The 18,265-nt window shown below is 38.7% G+C and overlaps 1 protein-coding gene across 3 annotated transcripts in view; it reads right to left on the minus strand.

The window, feature by feature from the left end:
* Positions 1-1,191: 1,191 nt before the first annotated feature.
* Positions 1,192-18,265, minus strand: part of WASF3 (WASP family member 3) — a 108,644-nt gene continuing 91,570 nt past the window's right edge. For 2 of the 3 annotated variants that reach the window (XM_007528606.3, XM_016190612.2), the window contains 6 exons: positions 17,246-17,363; positions 13,579-13,754; positions 9,001-9,267; positions 6,969-7,336; positions 3,400-4,309; positions 1,192-3,355 (listed from right to left, as the gene is read on the minus strand). In XM_007528606.3, the coding sequence (XP_007528668.1) occupies positions 4,152-4,309; positions 6,969-7,336; positions 9,001-9,267; positions 13,579-13,754; positions 17,246-17,363 (1,087 nt within the window). In that variant the 3' untranslated portion in view covers positions 1,192-3,355; positions 3,400-4,151. Of the gene's footprint in view, positions 3,356-3,399; positions 4,310-6,968; positions 7,337-9,000; positions 9,268-10,114; positions 10,282-13,578; positions 13,755-17,245; positions 17,364-18,265 lie in introns of all 3 variants that reach the window. The other variant, XM_016190613.2, reaches the window with a different exon arrangement.

The following is an 18,265-nucleotide window of genomic DNA, read 5'->3' on the forward strand; positions in this document are numbered from 1 at the left end:
GAGGATCAACTCACAGTGACCAGAGTAGAGAGAAAATAAGGAATAATGCTAGAAAGGAAAGCCAGGGTTGATGTCAAACTGTCTGAATCTCTGGTTAATATAGGTAACATAAGCAAGGCAGACCCAAAGCAGCCTGGCTGAGCTGGAACATCTTATGAAATTTCTGCTCTCAGGTAAGGAGAAGAGCTAGGACATAAAGTTGAGTCATGCTATTTCCCTTCAAATAAAAGCTATATCCTTTCAGAGGGATCTAATAAAACCCAGAGTCCCTAAAACATTTTAGTCATGTTTAAAACACAACCCAAAACTACTAGGAGAAAAGGTCATCAATAAATATTCTTTCTTTCTGGGTGAGTCCCCAGCACATTTGCAGAGTTGAAAGGTGCTGTGGTGTCTCTCTTTCTCACAAAAACACATGTATAAGGGCTGGCAAGATTGCTTCTCTGGGATGGTGTTTCTTTGCCATGCTAAAGGTCCAAGTTAAAACCTGCCCTCCCTGCCCTCAGTGCAGTGGTGTCTCTATCTGAAAAACCAACCTAGAGCAGTAAAGTCCTGGCGATCACAAATAATTTAAAGTATTAAGTGAAATAAAGAGTGAAAGACAACTACAGAATACTTTCACTTACATGTGTAATGTAACTAAAATAAATGAACTTGCCAAATAATAACAACCAAACTGACTCAGTCTGTGGCAACTCTCATTACCTGAGGAGTGGGAGGAGTAGGAGCAGATGAAGGGTCTCTGTTGTAAGAATTTGGGTGATTGGTGAGATGAGTTGTATAAACATATATACAGGTATGAAACTTTAATCCAAACTTTTCTACTATTGTAAGCCAATGTCAACTCATTAAACTTTAAGACAATGAAAACATTGTCTGAGAAGTAGCTGCCACAGGGCATTAGTCACTATTGTCATGGAGACTGGGTATTTTTGAGACACTTCTGTCTTCTGAACATGGAGCTGCAGCAACAGGATGCCTTTATGTTTCTAACTATATCAACTCTCCCCTGAGCAACTAGAATCCTCTACAAATCCTGGTTACAAAGATAATGCTGAAATTTAAGTAGAAATGAGACTGGTATCTTCTCATCATCAAATAATAAAAACTCTCATTTATAATTCACACTAATCCCAAATGCTCTCATCATCAATATTTAAACATACACCATTGCCATAAATAAGCAAAGCATTTTAGGGTTAAAAGTCTAATTTTATTTAGATGTTAACTTGTACATAATCTATATTAAGATATACAAACAGATAAAAATTGTTTAATAGGTGTTTTTTAATACCACTTTAAATTCAATTTACAATAGTATTGACAATATTGCAAGATAACAGATACTCTTTCTGATTTATAAAACAAAAATTACTCACTACTCTGGCTGATACATTCCCACTAGTCTTTAATGGATTAAAATGCATCATGTATTTCAGTTGCAAATCATTACAAAACTTTAACAACCTAGTCATTTTGTTCTCAGCAAAGATTTGGATATTCTAAAAATAACATTCTGAGATAAAATGTTAATTCTCTAACAGAATATACACTAAAGAAAAAAAAACCTAAGTACACCAAATATGATGGTTTGGGGTTTAAAACAGAAAATCATTTGTGTAACTAATGGATAGTACATTGTCCTATCCTCTGTCTAAATATATGATTTTTAAAAAATGCTTGTTAGTGAAACATGAAACATGGTGTATTGCACCAAAGCAAAGGATACTGGGGGAGGAGGAGGGAGGAGCGGAAAAAAAACTTTGGGAGCCTAGTATATAGTGAAACTATATGCATATGTCAGTGACTGTACTATAAAGCATTAAGCCCCCCAAAATGATTATTAAGAAATAATCTAAAATATGTGTGGAGAAACAAAATGTGGATAATTCAAAAATAACCTGATATTACATAACCATTTAAAATGATGAACTCACATGAAATAGGTTCCAAATATATTTTTTCATTTGTTTTGGTATTTTTTGAAAATGAGATACTCTTTTTTCCATGTTAGAAAAAGTTTGGATTCAGTTTTAAAGTAAACCAAATTAACTGAGAAAGACTGCCGCAAAAGTAATCTAAATTGAATTTTAGTAATTTTTCATTCTTTTAAAGGCTAAAATAACACATCAGGACAAAAATTTTTGCACTAGTCAGAAAATCAAGTTGAAAATAACTTGTGAATTCAACTACATGAAGACAAATAGAAATTACTAGGCTCATGAATATTTATTAATAAAGTATCACTAACTTTATTGTAATAAGATATAAATAAAAGAAAGCCTGACAAAGATAGTAGAAACAAAGAGTATGTAAAGAAGAAAGAACTACAACCAGTTTTAAGCTCTAGAAATTTATAGGTAGCTCCTTAAAAAATACTGTAACAGAGACAAAATAAGCCTAAAAGTGGTGAAAATCCTAACACAGGCATTCTCTACCTTGAAGGAAAAACAGAGAAACTAAAGATATGGATTTAAAGGTTCAATAATAACCATTCTTTATATTAAATAAAATTATGGTGACTAGTTCCAAGAAGCAGAAATGCAAGAGGCACATGTCCAAAACAGCCGTTATAGCTGCCAAGACTCAGACAAATTAGAGTAAGGTCTAGAACAGGGATGCAGAGTGCACACTTCTCTGACCTTTGATGTGACGAAAACTCAAAGGTCCAGCTTAAGACTCTTTGCATGGCCACCCACAAGCCACACAAGGTCCCACTCAGGGGACACACATGGGAGATGGGAGTCAGCTGATGTCCTCAGAACTTGTCAACATGAATATTCCAAAGGTGTGCCTTCTCCCCCCGGGAATCAAGTCCTGAGGTTCCAGAGGAGAGCAGGGGAGATCGAGGTGAGTGAAGGTGAGCTGCTACAATAGCTGTGGGTCTTGGCAGGTCAGTTTGTGCAGTGCTTTTCCAATCACATGTGCCAACGACATCATAAGAAAAAAGGAAGTGTGTGCTTCCAGTATGGAATGAGGCCCTAAAAATGATGGCTTCCCAATCTGGCCCAAGATCCTTGGATAGGAGGTATCTGTCTAAGCTTTTAAAATCCAGACCAAGTGGTATGAACTATGATCTGCAGCAAGCTCAGTAACATGCTGATATGGGATGAATGCCAAGTGGCTTTGTTAGGAAATGGCCCCTGACAAAATCAAAAGGAGCAGACCATGGCACCCCAGGCTGATGCTTGGCGGCTCTGCCCAGTTCTGCCTTGCAGCCCTGCCTCCTCCTGTCTGCTCTGCTGGCTGCTGCCTGAGCTGTGAAGGCCATGAAGAGTCCTGACCATCACCCCAAAGGTTCCCAGAGGGAAAAGAACCCTATTATTCTTTCCCATGATTACTGAGCTGCCAGAGCCTTCTCACACACACACACACACACACACACACACACACACACACACACACACACACACACACAAACAAAACCAATAACAACAAGAACAAAACTCCACCAACCCCCCCCCCCGCCCCCAGCATTTACTTCATGAATAAACACAGGGAATCCTGCTTGAAAAGGGGCCCTTCCAAGTTCATGTTTGATAAGAGTGCAGAGGAAATAAAATTATTCAGCAGAACATTAAAATCCATACACAGGCTACCAAGCCAAGAAACTGAAAGCAGAAACATTTGATTCGCCTTTGCTTATTAAATCTTTTTAGAACTAACTTCTTTTGAAACACATTTAAAAAAGGAAAAAAGGTAGAGCAGTATCACTGACTGGGAGACATCACTCTGACGCACAGCCTTTAATCTTGCAGAGACCTAACAATTTCACAAACACACAACAAGTTTGCAGTTATAATGGTCCATAAGAGTAAACCTAAACTGCACTAAATACTTTCATGGCCAAGAAAAAGGAAGCAAAATGTTGTTTTCAGGACAACGCAATAGTTAACGGCATATTTCCTTGTGTGTAGCTTGGTTTGCTATGTTTAGTGGCACTTAAGTATTACACAGTAAATACTGAAGAAAAAAAACCCCAGAATATTTGGATGTGCAAAAGCAATTATCACGTTATCAATACAAAAAAAAGTTTCTAAACTACAGGATTATAATACTACTATTTGGGTGTTGAGACCAGCAGAGATTTTCAGGACACATGGTCTCCTGGCTGGCAGCCAGTCTCCCTGCTGAGCTGACCACCTGCTGGCTCAGTCAGACCAGTCATTTTCATCAAATTCAGAATCATCATCTGAATCGCTGTATTCCACTGCAATGCGCCGGGACAGGATGGTAGCCACGTCATTCCCCACTGGCTCACGCTTGGCCTCTTGCTCACGCTGCTCCTGCACCTTTTTCAGCTGGATTCCTAGAGACACAATCCATAGTTCAGAATGTAATCCATCTGCTTGCTCCAGGAGAAAGAAGAACCAACCAATACATTTGCTTTATTTTTTTAGTCTACCAACACCAAACATAAAAATAACTGCAAATGTGTGGAGGGAAAAGCCTGGGAAATAAAAATTTCACAAGCCCTCCTACCACACACACACACAATTTTTTTTTTTTCATAGTGATGTGTTGAAATACTAAAAATTTGCTATTTTAGTGTACATAAATTCCATTAAGGAAAATTCTATAACTGCACTGGTTAATATGGTGACTACAGCTACATCTATCAATTTAAAGGTATAGTTATTGTGGCTCATGACTGCTAAACTATAGTTCAGTGCAACGTGGAACATTTCTACCATTACAGAAAATTTTCTTATAATCCAAACACTTGGAAAACAATATTGTACACATACCTAGCTCTTGGCTTAACTTGGGAAGTAGCTGAGAAACCTGTTTAAACAATCTGTGTTGGAAATGAAATACAATTACCTACTAACCTCTTTTAAATATAAGATGGGGTATTTAATAGTCTTATTAATTAATTATTTTTTTAATGGAGCACTGGGGAACCCAGGATCTTTCTCTCTCTCCCTTCCTTCCTTTCTTTCTTTCTTTCTTTCTTTCTTTCTTTCTTTCTTTCTTTCTTTCTTTCTTTCTTCCTTTCTTTTGAGAAGAAACACCATAGCACATTCCACCATCTGGAGAGATCCCCCAGTGCTATGGATAGTGCTCTGATGTGGTGCCAGGGATCAAGCACAGGGCCTCACACACAGCAGGGTATGTGCTCTACTGAGTGAGCTGTTTTGTGACCCTAATACATTTAATTTTTTAACTAAAAAAATAACTTCAGACTAAAAAACAGTTGAAGGACTAATAGGAAAACTTTCCAATATATTCTACACCTAGATTCTTCAGCTGAGAATATTTGAACACATTTGCTTTAGCAATTTTTCTCTGCCACTTTCATGTGTATACCCACTGACACTGTGTGATGTCTTTTTTCCTTAAAATATCTTATGTGTATTTCTTTAAGATGTGATTTAAATCAGACTATTGGCATAGAGTAATACAGATGTACTACCCATCTAGATTATAAATTATGCTAATAGATCTAATGCAGCAAATGAACATGCTTTCCATCAGGTGTGGGATCCAATTACATTCCCTGTCATGCTTCATTAGTGTCCCTTAATCAAGGCAGCTCATCCATCTTTGTGCTTTATGGCCTTTACATTTTCAGGCTGGTTTTAGTGGAGTCCAGGTCTCATGCATGCTCAATTTCATGGCTCTTGGGATGACTACTCCATTCACACAGTCAGACAAGAGAAGACCAGGTGCTGACCTCACAGTTTTGAAGAATGCAGAATATTCCCCATTTTGGGTATATCAGGTGTTTTCTTCTGATTAGATCCAGATTACATATCAACTCTTATGGGATAAGGTTTACAGGTGTAATGGAAACATGGTGGCATATCCACTACCAATAAAGACATCAGACCTGTGGGACTTGTTTCCTGACAAAAGCACCTTGTCGGTGATGCTCAGGACATACACAGCACAGCACCCTGGAATCTGCAGAGGGCATGTCCTGTACACGATTGCATCATGGTGCTCAAGCACGAGGGGACAGGAGCTTCCGAGCTTCATTGTCGCAGCAGCTTCCAACTTTGCCACTTTCAAGATGAAGCAGCCAGACCTTGGCCAGGAGACTGTGTGACTTTCTGTGGTGTGAGAAGCTCTTCAAATATTTCCACAGTCTGTTAGGAACACTCTACCAAGCCAGACTGTGACCTGAGGCTGGAAGTAAGTGACGTATAATGTCTACTGTGGAATTCTGCGGGGCGGCTAGTCCTGTGTGACCCAATACGCTCTGTGTGCTGCATGCTCTTGGGCTCAGTGTATGACATGTATCTGACGAAAGAGTTCTGCTGCCAGATAAATGCTGAAAAACGATTGGCTTGGCACATCAAGTTAAAAATTGTAAAAAGCACAGGGCATATCCTAGTTTTTAAAAAGATGAAGTAAACAGTTGATAACTGAGTTTACTTTTTCTCTTTACTCATTTAGAGTAGAATACTGAGTAATGATACAAGTGGATATTTAGATTATTTCTACTCATGTAAATTTATCTTGAATGCTCAACTCTTTATCATTGTCTTCCTTGTACTGACAAAAATGCACCTACTATTTTTAAAAAAATCAAAACAATGCTCCTTTAATTCTATTCTAAAAATCCATTTAGTTTGGACAATGGGGATTTGGGGAAGGCTAGGCTGCCACTGGCTGGAGACATAAAGAAGTCTCCTTCTGGGGGTTCAGGCCGTGGCACACCCTATTAAGCACACATATCACCATGTGCAAGGACCTAGGTTTGAGCCCCTAGTCCTCACCTGCAGGGAGGAATGCTTCACAAGTGGTGAAGCAGGTCTGCAGGTATCTGTCTCCCCTCCCCTCTCTATTTTTCTCTGTCCTAGCAAATAAAAATTTTAAAAAGAATAAAAAAACAAATGGTCACCAGGAGCAGTGGATTCATAGTGCCAGCACTGAGTCCCATTGGTAACCTTAATATCAAGAGGAAAGAAAAGAAAGCAAAGAGAGAAATCTCTTTCTAAAAGGAAGACTGTTGCACTCACCCATCCGGATAGCAGCAAGAAGGTCGCTACGAGCATCGCTTACTGGTGGTTGTGTGGCTTCTTGTCGCTTTGCCTCTGCTACTGGGGGGCCATGCACTGGGGAGGAGGAGACAGAAGAGCCTGCACCAGGGGGGCCAGGTGGGGGAGGAGGTGGGCCTGGAGGTGGTGGGGCTGTGACCACCAGCCCAGTGGAGGGAGGATGAGGAGGAGCCGTGTAGGAGGCACCCGCAGTGGCTGGGAATGACGGCTGCATAGGGATCTGGAGAGGAGTGACGAAAGCAGTTTGTGCTGAAGGGATGGTGGGAGGTGGTGGAGGCGGCGGTGGTCCTGAGGGGTTGTAGTAGTCAATGATCTGTGCTGGGAGCATCCTAGTAAAGAGGGGAAATGCAGAAAGTCATTAAAGCAGCAACATAAACTCACATCCTCTCTGAGGTTCCCAACATGCCCAAAAGAAAGGCCTGAGGGGGGGGCAGGCAGTGGTGAACCTGCTTAAGTGCAGACATTACAGTGCAAAAAGACCCGGGTGCAAGTCCCTGGTTCCTACCTGCAGGGGTAAAGCTTCACAAGTGGTGAAGTAGGGCTGTAGATGTCTCTCAGTATCTCTCTCTCTACTTCCCCCTCCCTTCTCAATTTATGTCTTTATCTAATAAATATTTAAAAAGTATATTAAAAAAGAAACAAAGAAAGGCCTCTGGAAATGTAAGACATACTGTTGGTAGACTTTTAGACACGGAAGAGTATAATGTCAAAATATCCACACTGGACCTACTATTTTCATAGGACTACATTATGATGAAACTTAAGATCATCTACTGAAATGTACATTAAAAAGCTACACTCAAAAAGGAATTTTTGGTGTCATTTTAGAATAAAACAGCTGATTGCAGAACAAAGAAAAAAGACACTAATGTACCCTTTGTCCTTGATATCTCAAAGTGGGTGGCTTTGTCCTTGATATCTCAAAGTGGGTGGCTCACAGACTTACTTTATGAGGGGTGTGCAGTCCATCAGATTTGGAAAATTCTCTTGATAGCCCATCCTCTATGAAAATCCCCCCAATCCCACATGCTTGTTAGAGTATCACAAGCTTTGACAAGGACTAGCATAAACAAATTTGCTTAATCTGATTTAGCCAAACTGGGCCACAGGTCCACCCTCTGTGGACATTTGGAAAGAGCCTCCAAGCAGCTCTAAGGCTCCTGGCTGAAAGAAAGCCAACAGATGGGCAACCCTGGGGGTGGGGTGATCAGGAGAAACCCTCTGGAAGCTGAACACAGTCCACCTACTCTGGGCTGAGGAACATGCATACTTATAGAAAGTTCTCCCAGGCACAGAGGACACTCCAACAGGGGCTTCAACTGATGAACACTTGAACATGAGGGTCATTTTGAGAAGATGTTTGAATTTACCTAACAGGAAATAAGAGGCCCTGGTGCCATAGTGAGGCTGTTCACCACAGGGCAAGCCAAATTATATGCACCCAAGGCTAAGGCACAGCATGGACTCTCATTCTTGATGTGAATTTCTTGTGTTCCACCCAGGAGATGTAAAGAAGCTTGAGGATTTGGCTCAGGTTCTGAAATTAGTGTTTCCACCTTTACCAATATATTACCTCAATTAGTCCTTAAAATATACATAGATGTGTGCACAAAGGGAATGTGTACACATGCATAAATATACACACACACACTCAAGCTCTCTGCAATAAAAAGAACTGCGTGGCATCTGTGGGGGTGGGGTGCAAAAATCCTCTGCTATGATGCTCATTTAGGTTCTGCCTGTGTTGCCGTTACAGGGTGCTGGGGATCGAACCTAGAGCCTCATACACAAAGCATGTGCTCTACCTCGAAGCCACTTCTCTGACTCTGACATCACGTGTTTCTAAATGAAGAATCTGTCCTATAAAACTCATCCCTGGCTAATTTCTAAGTCGCTAAAGTATTATTATTCCATTAAAATCTTTGTAACCCACACAGCAAGTTTCCAGAGCAATAGCAAATAATGACTGAAGCAGGGGAGAACCCAGTATTACCCGTAGTCAGCTGAAGCCATGGGTGCAGGAGCCTGGGACCCCTCTGTGGCCTGAGGGGGTGGCGGTGGTGGCGGCTGTTGTGGTCTATTTAGGGCCATGTGCCTGGCCGAGGCAGAAGGGGGTCGGTACTCATGCTCGGGGGCCTGGCTTGCTGGCCCATGTGCCTGTGCATCACTGGCTGCGTATGAAGGGGTCACAGGCTGTGGGTGCAGAGAGTGGTTGGGAGTGGCCGGATACGAGTAATCTGTGACATCTGATGCATGGGACCTGCCATTCAGGAGGAGGGGGATGGGAGACATTACATTAATTTGAAAAGAAGACTCCCTGAGCCCACCTAGGCATATATCTGAACAATAACATCAATGCACGTTAATTACACCATTATTTCTTTTACTATGAACTAGGTCTAGCCCCATGAGAGCTTCCGAGCAACATTAAGGCCTATTTCAGCAGCAAGCGACAGTGTTACATGGATTTCGAGTCACAGCTTTGAAGGGAATAAGTTGGGACACATCAGCAAGAAGCAAAGAGCACAGCCCCATTTTTCACAATATTTCAGTGCACTTTCTCTCTGGGAAAATTCCAAGCCAAACTCTATTCAACTGAAAAACAGCATCTAAGACAGAGAGAGGCTCTCTGTGGCAAAGAAACTGACAGTATATAATTAGAAATTAGAAAATGGCGGGTGAACCTGATAACCATTAACAGGAAGAACCAGAAAAGAAAGAAAGAAAGAAAGACAAATAAATCAGGAGTGTAGTTCAGTAAATTGCAATTTGCTTAAACACAAAAGACGCACTGAGCATTGAAGGGAAATGAAGGGGTGCAAATTGATGCCCCTACTTTCTTTGAATGCACACTGAGTGTGGGACACTGATGGCAAGGACCTCCTGGGTTAGTTGCGCAGATCAGAGAGATGCAAGGAGCCAGGAAGACAGCAAGGCCCTAGTGAGGGACACAGGACTGGTGAGTGGCACAGCGGCACGGTCACAGGCATTAGTAAGGGATTTGCATCCCTGGTCTGGGTTACGGTACAACCCTTATGTTAGGGCAACACACATCCTCTCGTGAGGGCCAAAGCAGCAGGGTGACCTGAGAAAGCAAAGTGACGAACCCTCTAGGCAGCCTGTCCTCTTTCGTGCTCCCTGCCTGCGCCAGTCTCTTTGCGTCACTCATAAACTCAATGCCCATCTTCCTTCTCTCCCACTCTTCTTTTCTTGTTCTCACTTTTCTCACATGTATCTGCTGGTGTCTGTGAGGATTCAGCTTGTGTTTCTCTCTCTGGAGGAAACAGGCAAACACACATTGGGAGTGCAGAGGGAGGGAGCACAGTCACCAGCTGAATCTCCAGTTTGGGGATCCAGGCAGCAGCTTCCCTTAAGTGAGTGGAGCATCATGCAACATAAAGAGGCTTCCAAGATGAGAAGAGATTGCTTTTCCCTCTACTCATGATTGCAGTATAATAACTAATAGTTCATTTTTTCTTCCTCAATTGCAATGCAAATTTTAGGTTTTAGTGTGTCTTCTAAATATAAACTACTAACAAGCAAGTTCAGAATATTTTAATAGGGGAAGAACCTGGTCAGTATTTTGATACAGCATATTTACATATCATAAATACACAAAACTCTGGAAATGTTGGTGACAGATGCCTGACTTTGTGTGTTACTATGTCACAGACTATATATCCAACTTTCTGAAGGAAACAACATTACTTAGCAAAATATGGAGTGCTTCCAAGAAGATGAAAGCAAACAAATTCTAACTATCTGGTATGATTTAGAGTTGTAAAGTGGCCTTGTGATACAGGAACAAAAGAGACAATTAAAAGGAATAACTAGAGGAAAAATGGAGGAGGGAAACAGGCTCAGAACATCCAAAGAATAAATCAGAGTAGTGGGGTTTAGGAGGGTAGGACTTCGTTGAAGGGAGTAGAGCAATGGGGTGGGGGGTACTAGTCAGTTTTGGATAAACCTCAAGGTAAAATGGGAAACTGGTGGACTATAGGAAAAGGAAATGGAGGGTAACTGCTGAGAGGCAAAGACACCCTCCACGAGGAGACAGGAATCGGGGGTGATGTCCAGTAGCTTCATGGTCATGATACACGAAAGAGAACAGTTGGGATGAGGATACTGTGGAAACAGGAGGCAGTAAGTACAGAAGTGGAGATGCAGTGGGGAAATCACATGAACCCCTAAGGTTGTTTTTTTTTTTTTTGTCTCCAGGGTTATCATTGGGGCTCTGCACTACAAATCCACTGCTCCTGGTGGCCATCTTTCTTCCATTGTTGTTACTGTTATTGTTGGATAGGACAGAGAAATGGAGAGAGGAGGGGAAGACAGAGAGGGGGAGAGAAAGACAGATACCTGCAGACCTGCTTCACCACTTGTGAAGCGACACCGCTGTAGGTGGGGAGCTGGGGGCTCAAACCAGGATCCTTATGACAGTCCTTGCACTTTGCACCATGTGTGCTTAACCCAGTGCGCTACACCTGGCCCCCCACCCCAAGGTTTTGTAAGTAGATAGATGGGCAGAGATGGGAGACTAGGACATAGACCTTGGATAGGACGAGGAAAACTAAAGATAGTTAGCATGAAGAAGCCATGCTTTCTTAAAAATGGGCAAAGAGAGGGAGGAAGAAAGAGTAGTCCTCCTTCCAAATTCATGCTTCATATCAAACCATTCCTAAAAATCTACAGAGAAGACAAAACATTATGATCATTTTTAAAAAATATTTTTATTTATTTATTATTGGATAGACACAGAGAGAAACTGAGAGGGGAGGGGGAGAATGAAAGGGAGGGAGACAGAGAGACACCTGCAGCCCTGCTTCACCATTCATGAAGCTTTCCCCCTGTAGGTGGGGACCAAGGACTTGAACCTGTATCCTTGTGCACTGTAATGTGTGCACTTTACCAAGTGTGCCACTGTCTGGCCCCTATTATGATCACTTTATGTGGACTGGGCTATAAAAGATAACTTAGATGAGTCATTCAAATTTCCTTCAGTTAGCCTGAATTCCCAAGTATAAAAATATTAATTTATAAGAAAACAATGACACTATGCAGTATAAGAAAAAATAAAATTCCTAGGTGAATTTAGAGGCTGTAATCTAAGTACAGTGATGTATTATAAGCTACTTATATGGTTCAAGCAAACAATAAGAGGTCATGGGAAATAGTTTATGATAAAAGAAATTATTTAAACAACACAAACATAAAGGCAGAATATTAAATAACCTAAATGTCCATTAATTTTCTTCCCATATGGGAACAGTCTCATATTCTAGAATATAAACCATTTGACTAGATAATTAAAAAATAACTATTTTCCCATCTGCCTTTATTGAAATAAAATACTGAGTGTTATGAAATAAGGTACATGCTTTTCATGAGTAATTACAACTAAATTAGTTGAAAAAAAAATAGGTTGACATCCTGAGCATTTTCAGGTACAAGTAGTCTGACCCATTCAAAGAACTTGGAACAAAATTGTTATTATCACTCCTACTTTCTAAAGAAACAATCTGACAGAAATCAAATTTGAGGAAGTTAAAGCATCAATCATTTTCTAACATTTAACAGATAAAAGCTTGTTCAGAAAGATGAGTTAGAACTTGCCTGTATCCAATGAATTATAGGTCTTCTGAGGTTGAAATATTTAAAGGCACTGTAACTACCAAGTATTAAGCTTCTTCTCTATGTCAGAGTTTGTGCTAAACTCTGAAGTAATTAAAAGTAAAAAGACATTTTTGAATAATACAGACAAATATAATGTGCAGGATGTTGCTATTTCTAAATCTTGAACCATATAAGAATTATATGTTCTATTTTATAAATGCTATAAGATGACTCTGGAATTTATGCAAAATGAAAGGCTACAAAAAAAAAATTAGAATCAAACCATAAGTTAAAAGTTAATACTATCTTTTTTTTTTAAGTCAATACTATCTTGCAATGAATTTCTTTTATGACAAATGTTTCATATCACTTATATCTGCAAGAAATACTTTCATTTAATGGCTGACCTATTTTTAAGGCCAACAGAATTCTTCGTTTCCTAAAATTAGAATATGTAATGTTAATAGTTAACTGGAAAAAAACTTTTTGTTCAGTACTTTTCAAAAAGTTATACAAAATTAGTATTCCTGCATCACATCAATTACTACCTACCAAATACTTATAGGGAGCAAAATAGCAAAGGAAATTTAACATTGTAAGTTAAAGAATAGAAAGATTAAAATAAGAATGTTCTCCAGATTTCACAAAATAAGTAAAATAAAAACATTTAAATCACTGACAGTTACTAAGCCCAAAAGTTGGAACCGATGTTAAAAAACTGCATCTAGATTAACTCAATTAAGTTAGGTCAGAAAAAAGATGGAAAATTACACTAAGTAATTCAACGCAAAATAAACTGCTTTAACAATATGATTTAAAACATATATATTTAATTTTTAAGGAAAAACTTGAAATGTGTAATGGGCCATATAAACACCAGAGTTACTAGTTAATTTTCAATGTATAATCAAACCAAGTATAACTACGAAGCTTTGCTACAATGCACACACCCACACACCTAGTATCTGGGGACAGAGATCCCTCGGAAGATGCTCCATGGTACACACTCTGAGACAACCTGTTGTCGGGTCTAAGCTCTTTGTCATACGCCATCATATTCCATTCTTGGCGCCTGTTCCTGGCTTTTCTAACCTTTTTCACCTCTCGAGTTGTGCCATCTACACGCTTTTGCTCCTGAGGTCCAGGAAAAGAAAGCAAGCATGCGAGACAGGAGGGAGAGGAAAAGAGCAGGTTAAATGCTGTTATTATGCAAGCAAAAAAGCCTGATGTGCAGACAAAAGACATTCCTACTCCTACCACATGAGAGTTAAGAATATTCTAACACAGCACACAGAGGCAATCCCTGAATGACAACTCAGGTCCACTTAAACCTGACTTTTTTCCCCTTCCTGTGTTCTGGCTCTACAGTCACAGAGCCATCCAACTACTGATATGTGTTGGTTAACTCCTGGTGCAAGATGACTATAAATTATGAGTGGATTTTCAATAACTTGGAGGTCGGCACCCTAACCCCCCCTTCTCTATTGCTCAAAGGTAAACAGTTCTCTCTTACCCAATACATACCCAACAAAAAGTAACTGGTGCTTAACTGTTTACTCAAATAAATCAAAGAATTGTGCTATAGCTACCATCATCTTTGGTAAAGACTTCTCACTTTACTAGGATTTTAGCTTATTTTCAATGCATGATAACATTTAGATCTATTACACAGGTGAATAATCTGGTAACACCAACAGATAAATCATTTCCTGCCACTTCACAATTTCAACTGTTAACATGCAATCATCTTTCAAGACATAATTCAAAATGTTCCATTTCTAGCTTCTAAAGGGTTAATGCAGATATTTCAAACTAGTACTGCAACTACCTTAATAAAAATTTTAAAAAAAGATAAAAAAAAACTTACCTCCCCAAAGAATCATTCCAGCTCCAGCCCTACTTTGCTACAAAAATGTATTCAATAAACACTTGGGTCTAAAATGAGTGTTTCTATACAACTATAGGGGGAAATATTATTACTATGTATATGCTTTTTCTGCTTCCCTCATAAGATTTTATAGTCTTTAAAGATGAGAGTTGTGTGCCTTGTGCCTGTGCCTACTATGCTCCCCCTGTGAGACTTTTTCCACATGATTTTACATAGAAAACACACTCAATTATGTTGACTATGGTCAAATCCAGGAATGCAAAAGCTCTTTTGCTATTTCCTGGGCACTGCGCTAGACATAATTTGCTTTCAAAAACTAAACAAAGATGGGTGCCCACCTTTATGGAATTTATATTTCAGTGGTGGAGGCAAGATCTTATAACATCACATAGTCTAGCTGTCTGTCATCCTTACTTTTAAGAGATGTAGGCTGACATATTTAAGGTCAAAGGATTATCTTGGCCATTTTCCCCAATGGTTTAGCCTTCAAATCTACCACCAGCATACAGAAGATAAACAGACACAGGTGATGTGACAATGAGAAATGGTGACCAAGCTATAACCATTCGCTAATACACTGGCCTACAAGAAATGGCCTAAAATACATCATACTGTTTACTACCCCTGGATGTGCTGTTATTTTACCTCAGAGTGTTCCTTGATTCTTAAGCTCCCCATCTCACCTATACTACACCTTCTGCCACATCCACATAGGCCATACTTATTATGCCAACTTCTCCTCAGCACTCTACATACTGACATCTCTTCACCTTACCACTGTCCCACACACACTTCCAGCATTGTAACCAAATACTTATAGCATACTTATTTGCATAAGTATACTTGCTAAATATTTTTGGCCATCAAACAAACAAACAAGTCTAAAAGCAATAGACTTCTCATCTTCAAGTTTTTCAAAAAGAATTTTCCTTCAATGAAATCTGTCATTTCCAACTTGAAAGTAACTTGGGTTTCAGAAACCCTGGGCAATGACTGCATTTTGCCTCATTTTCTATTCCTCTCTAGAGCAGATTGTACAAAATTAAAAAAAAACAATTCTTTCCTTCCTTATGAGTCCCAGAGTGCTGCATTATTATTCAGTGTTTGTTTCCTCCATTAATTGTCATCTCCTGGAGTGTGGTAATCACAGCTTTCCATCACTGCTTATCCAGCAGAAAGCAATAAAAACAGAACTATAAGAACCATGAAAAAGTTAAAATTTCTTATCAGAATTTTATGAACTTGAAGGATGTTGAATGAGACAGAACAGCAGAGGAGATGACAAAGAATTTTGAAGACACAATAATCACTTATAGATTAAGACTGTTTCCCCTTGAAGAACAGTGGCCAAAAAAAAAAAAAAAAAAAAAAAAGTGAAGTGCTTTTGCTATGAAGATCATTGAAAAGGAAAGCACCTACAAGACATTAAGTGTTCTAGGTAGCATCTAGAAGACCACTTAAGACAACAGGCACTGACCAGCCAAGATAGCTTAGCATTTAGGTACCTGCTTTGTCTTTTTCTATCTGAAAAAGTCAATTTGGAGCAGTGAAAACCCTGCAACAACAAAAAAGACAGGCACATTTTAAAGGACTAACTCTGCAAAGCAGTTTTGCTGTTACTTTAGAAAAGTCTGGGAACTAAGAGAAGCATGCCTTTAATATCTGTTCTTTTTCATTTCAAAAGATTAGTACTATTCTCTTCTTCACTTGAATCTTTTGTAGCTTCTTTGTCTGAATATTTCGCCTCTTGAATACTCCATCTCTAATTAAAATTCCCCAACCAAAAAGCATGAGAGAAGGAGAAGGAAGAACCAAAATTTCAAAAGGTTTTCCTAGAATTCCATAGTAATATCTTATACTTGCAGTCTGAAAACTGTTTCCTCATTGTCAAATCTCAAAATCTCTTCCACAGTAACTGCCACTTTTATAGGGCCAATAATCTCCAAACAGATCTAAATATTAAAGCTACCAAAGCACAAGATCACAAATAGTTCTCTTAACTATAGATTTTAAATATCTGTCAAGAAAACTAAGTAGTCATTGAAAAAGTGCATATGTAATAGCTCATATATATATGCCTTTGAAGATATATATAAACTATATATGTTATCAATAGCTTAAGTCTAATTTCTGGGCTAAAAAGGAACAGTTTTCAAAAACAGACATTCCTTTAATCTAAGTAGAAAGGTTGATACCTTTGGTGGGGTGTTTGTGAGGGGACACTAGCTATGCTAACGCCTCTCACCTGAGAATACAATTCTCTTACCTAGTACTACTCCCATAAAAGGGAGTCTCAGTTTTAGTAAATATTATCTCTAAATGTGCAGATCACACAAGCTTTTTAATCCAACACAAACATCTCGCCAAGGTCTTAATTACAGTTATGTGGCAATGACATAATTCAAGATGTTAATGAGACAAAAGCACATCATGGAATACTATCTGCCTCTTGAAGACTAAAAGATCAAACAAAGATTATAAAATGCAGATATGAACAAAAATGAAATTCTACTTTGTTAAAAAGCAAGACAAATGCTAGAAAATAAGATAAGATAATGTTACTGTGTTAGACTGAATTGTCGCTATCTTCATGGGAAAAAAGTAACCTCTAAAATCACTGCAGCACTAAATCTACTATCTCAGCCACTTAAATAATTTATTATTTTGTTTCTGAGTAAGAATCTTATTTACACATTTGTAATGTATGCACATTTCTCATACCAGAATATTTTTTTACCTTCTGTCGCCTTTTCTCTTTCCTTTTGTCTTCCGTATCCTGTAGCATTTTTTCTTTCCAGAGGTCAAAGAAATAGGAAGGATCAGTATAGAACTTCAGCCCATCCTTTTTATCATCTCTTAAATCAAGGCATTGCAAGTTAGAGGAAAAAAGAAGAGTTGTTAGATATATTCTAATGGGACTTATGAGATCATAAAATCTGCCTGGAGCATTTTAAACTATTCCCTATGTTTCTACATTTCTCAGATTCTCTTACTTGATAAAACATGTAAATGTGCAGAAAAGTACTTGTTCTAGAATAATTAAGTAAAAACTACTCTTGAAAGTTTATATGTGAGTAAAAAAATAACGCTCCCTAAGAAATTAAAAATAGAAATACCACATGATCCAGAAATATCACTTCTAGGTATTAACCTAAAGAACAAAAACACACTAATTCAAAAGAATTTTTTACCCCTATGTAGCAGTATTTACAATCACTAAAACATGGAATTGGCCTAAATGCCCACAGATGGATGACTACGTAAAAAATTTTAATGTGATATGTGATATATGTATTCAGTGGAGTATTATTAAACAACTAATAAAACTATGAAAGCCTGCCTTCTGCAACAACATAAATGGAACATGAGGTGAAAATGCTAAGAGAAGTAAGTGAAAATTACCTCATGTTTTCATTCATATGTGGAAATAACCAAAGCAAATTAGTAAAACACAATAAAAATAATTCTCAGACTTTGAAAAATGGCAGTTATCTAAGTGGTAAGGCAGATCAGAAGAATGGATTGAGGGGTTATTTTGACAGGGTGATGAAAACTTTGATGGTGGGTGCATGAAGCTATATACATACAGAGTTATGGAGTGGAGTGACTGGGTGAAACCTAGATCCAAATGCAAATCTTATGTATTTCATATGCCTGAAATATTAATATATTAACAAAAAGTGGATGAGTTAACACTGGTGTTCTTATACATATGACTAAAATATTTTCAATTTTCAAGAGCAAATACATACAATTA

The sequence above is a fragment of the Erinaceus europaeus genome, chromosome 5 (genome assembly GCF_950295315.1).
Source record: "Erinaceus europaeus chromosome 5, mEriEur2.1, whole genome shotgun sequence".
Classification (NCBI taxonomy): Eukaryota; Metazoa; Chordata; class Mammalia; order Eulipotyphla; family Erinaceidae; genus Erinaceus; species Erinaceus europaeus.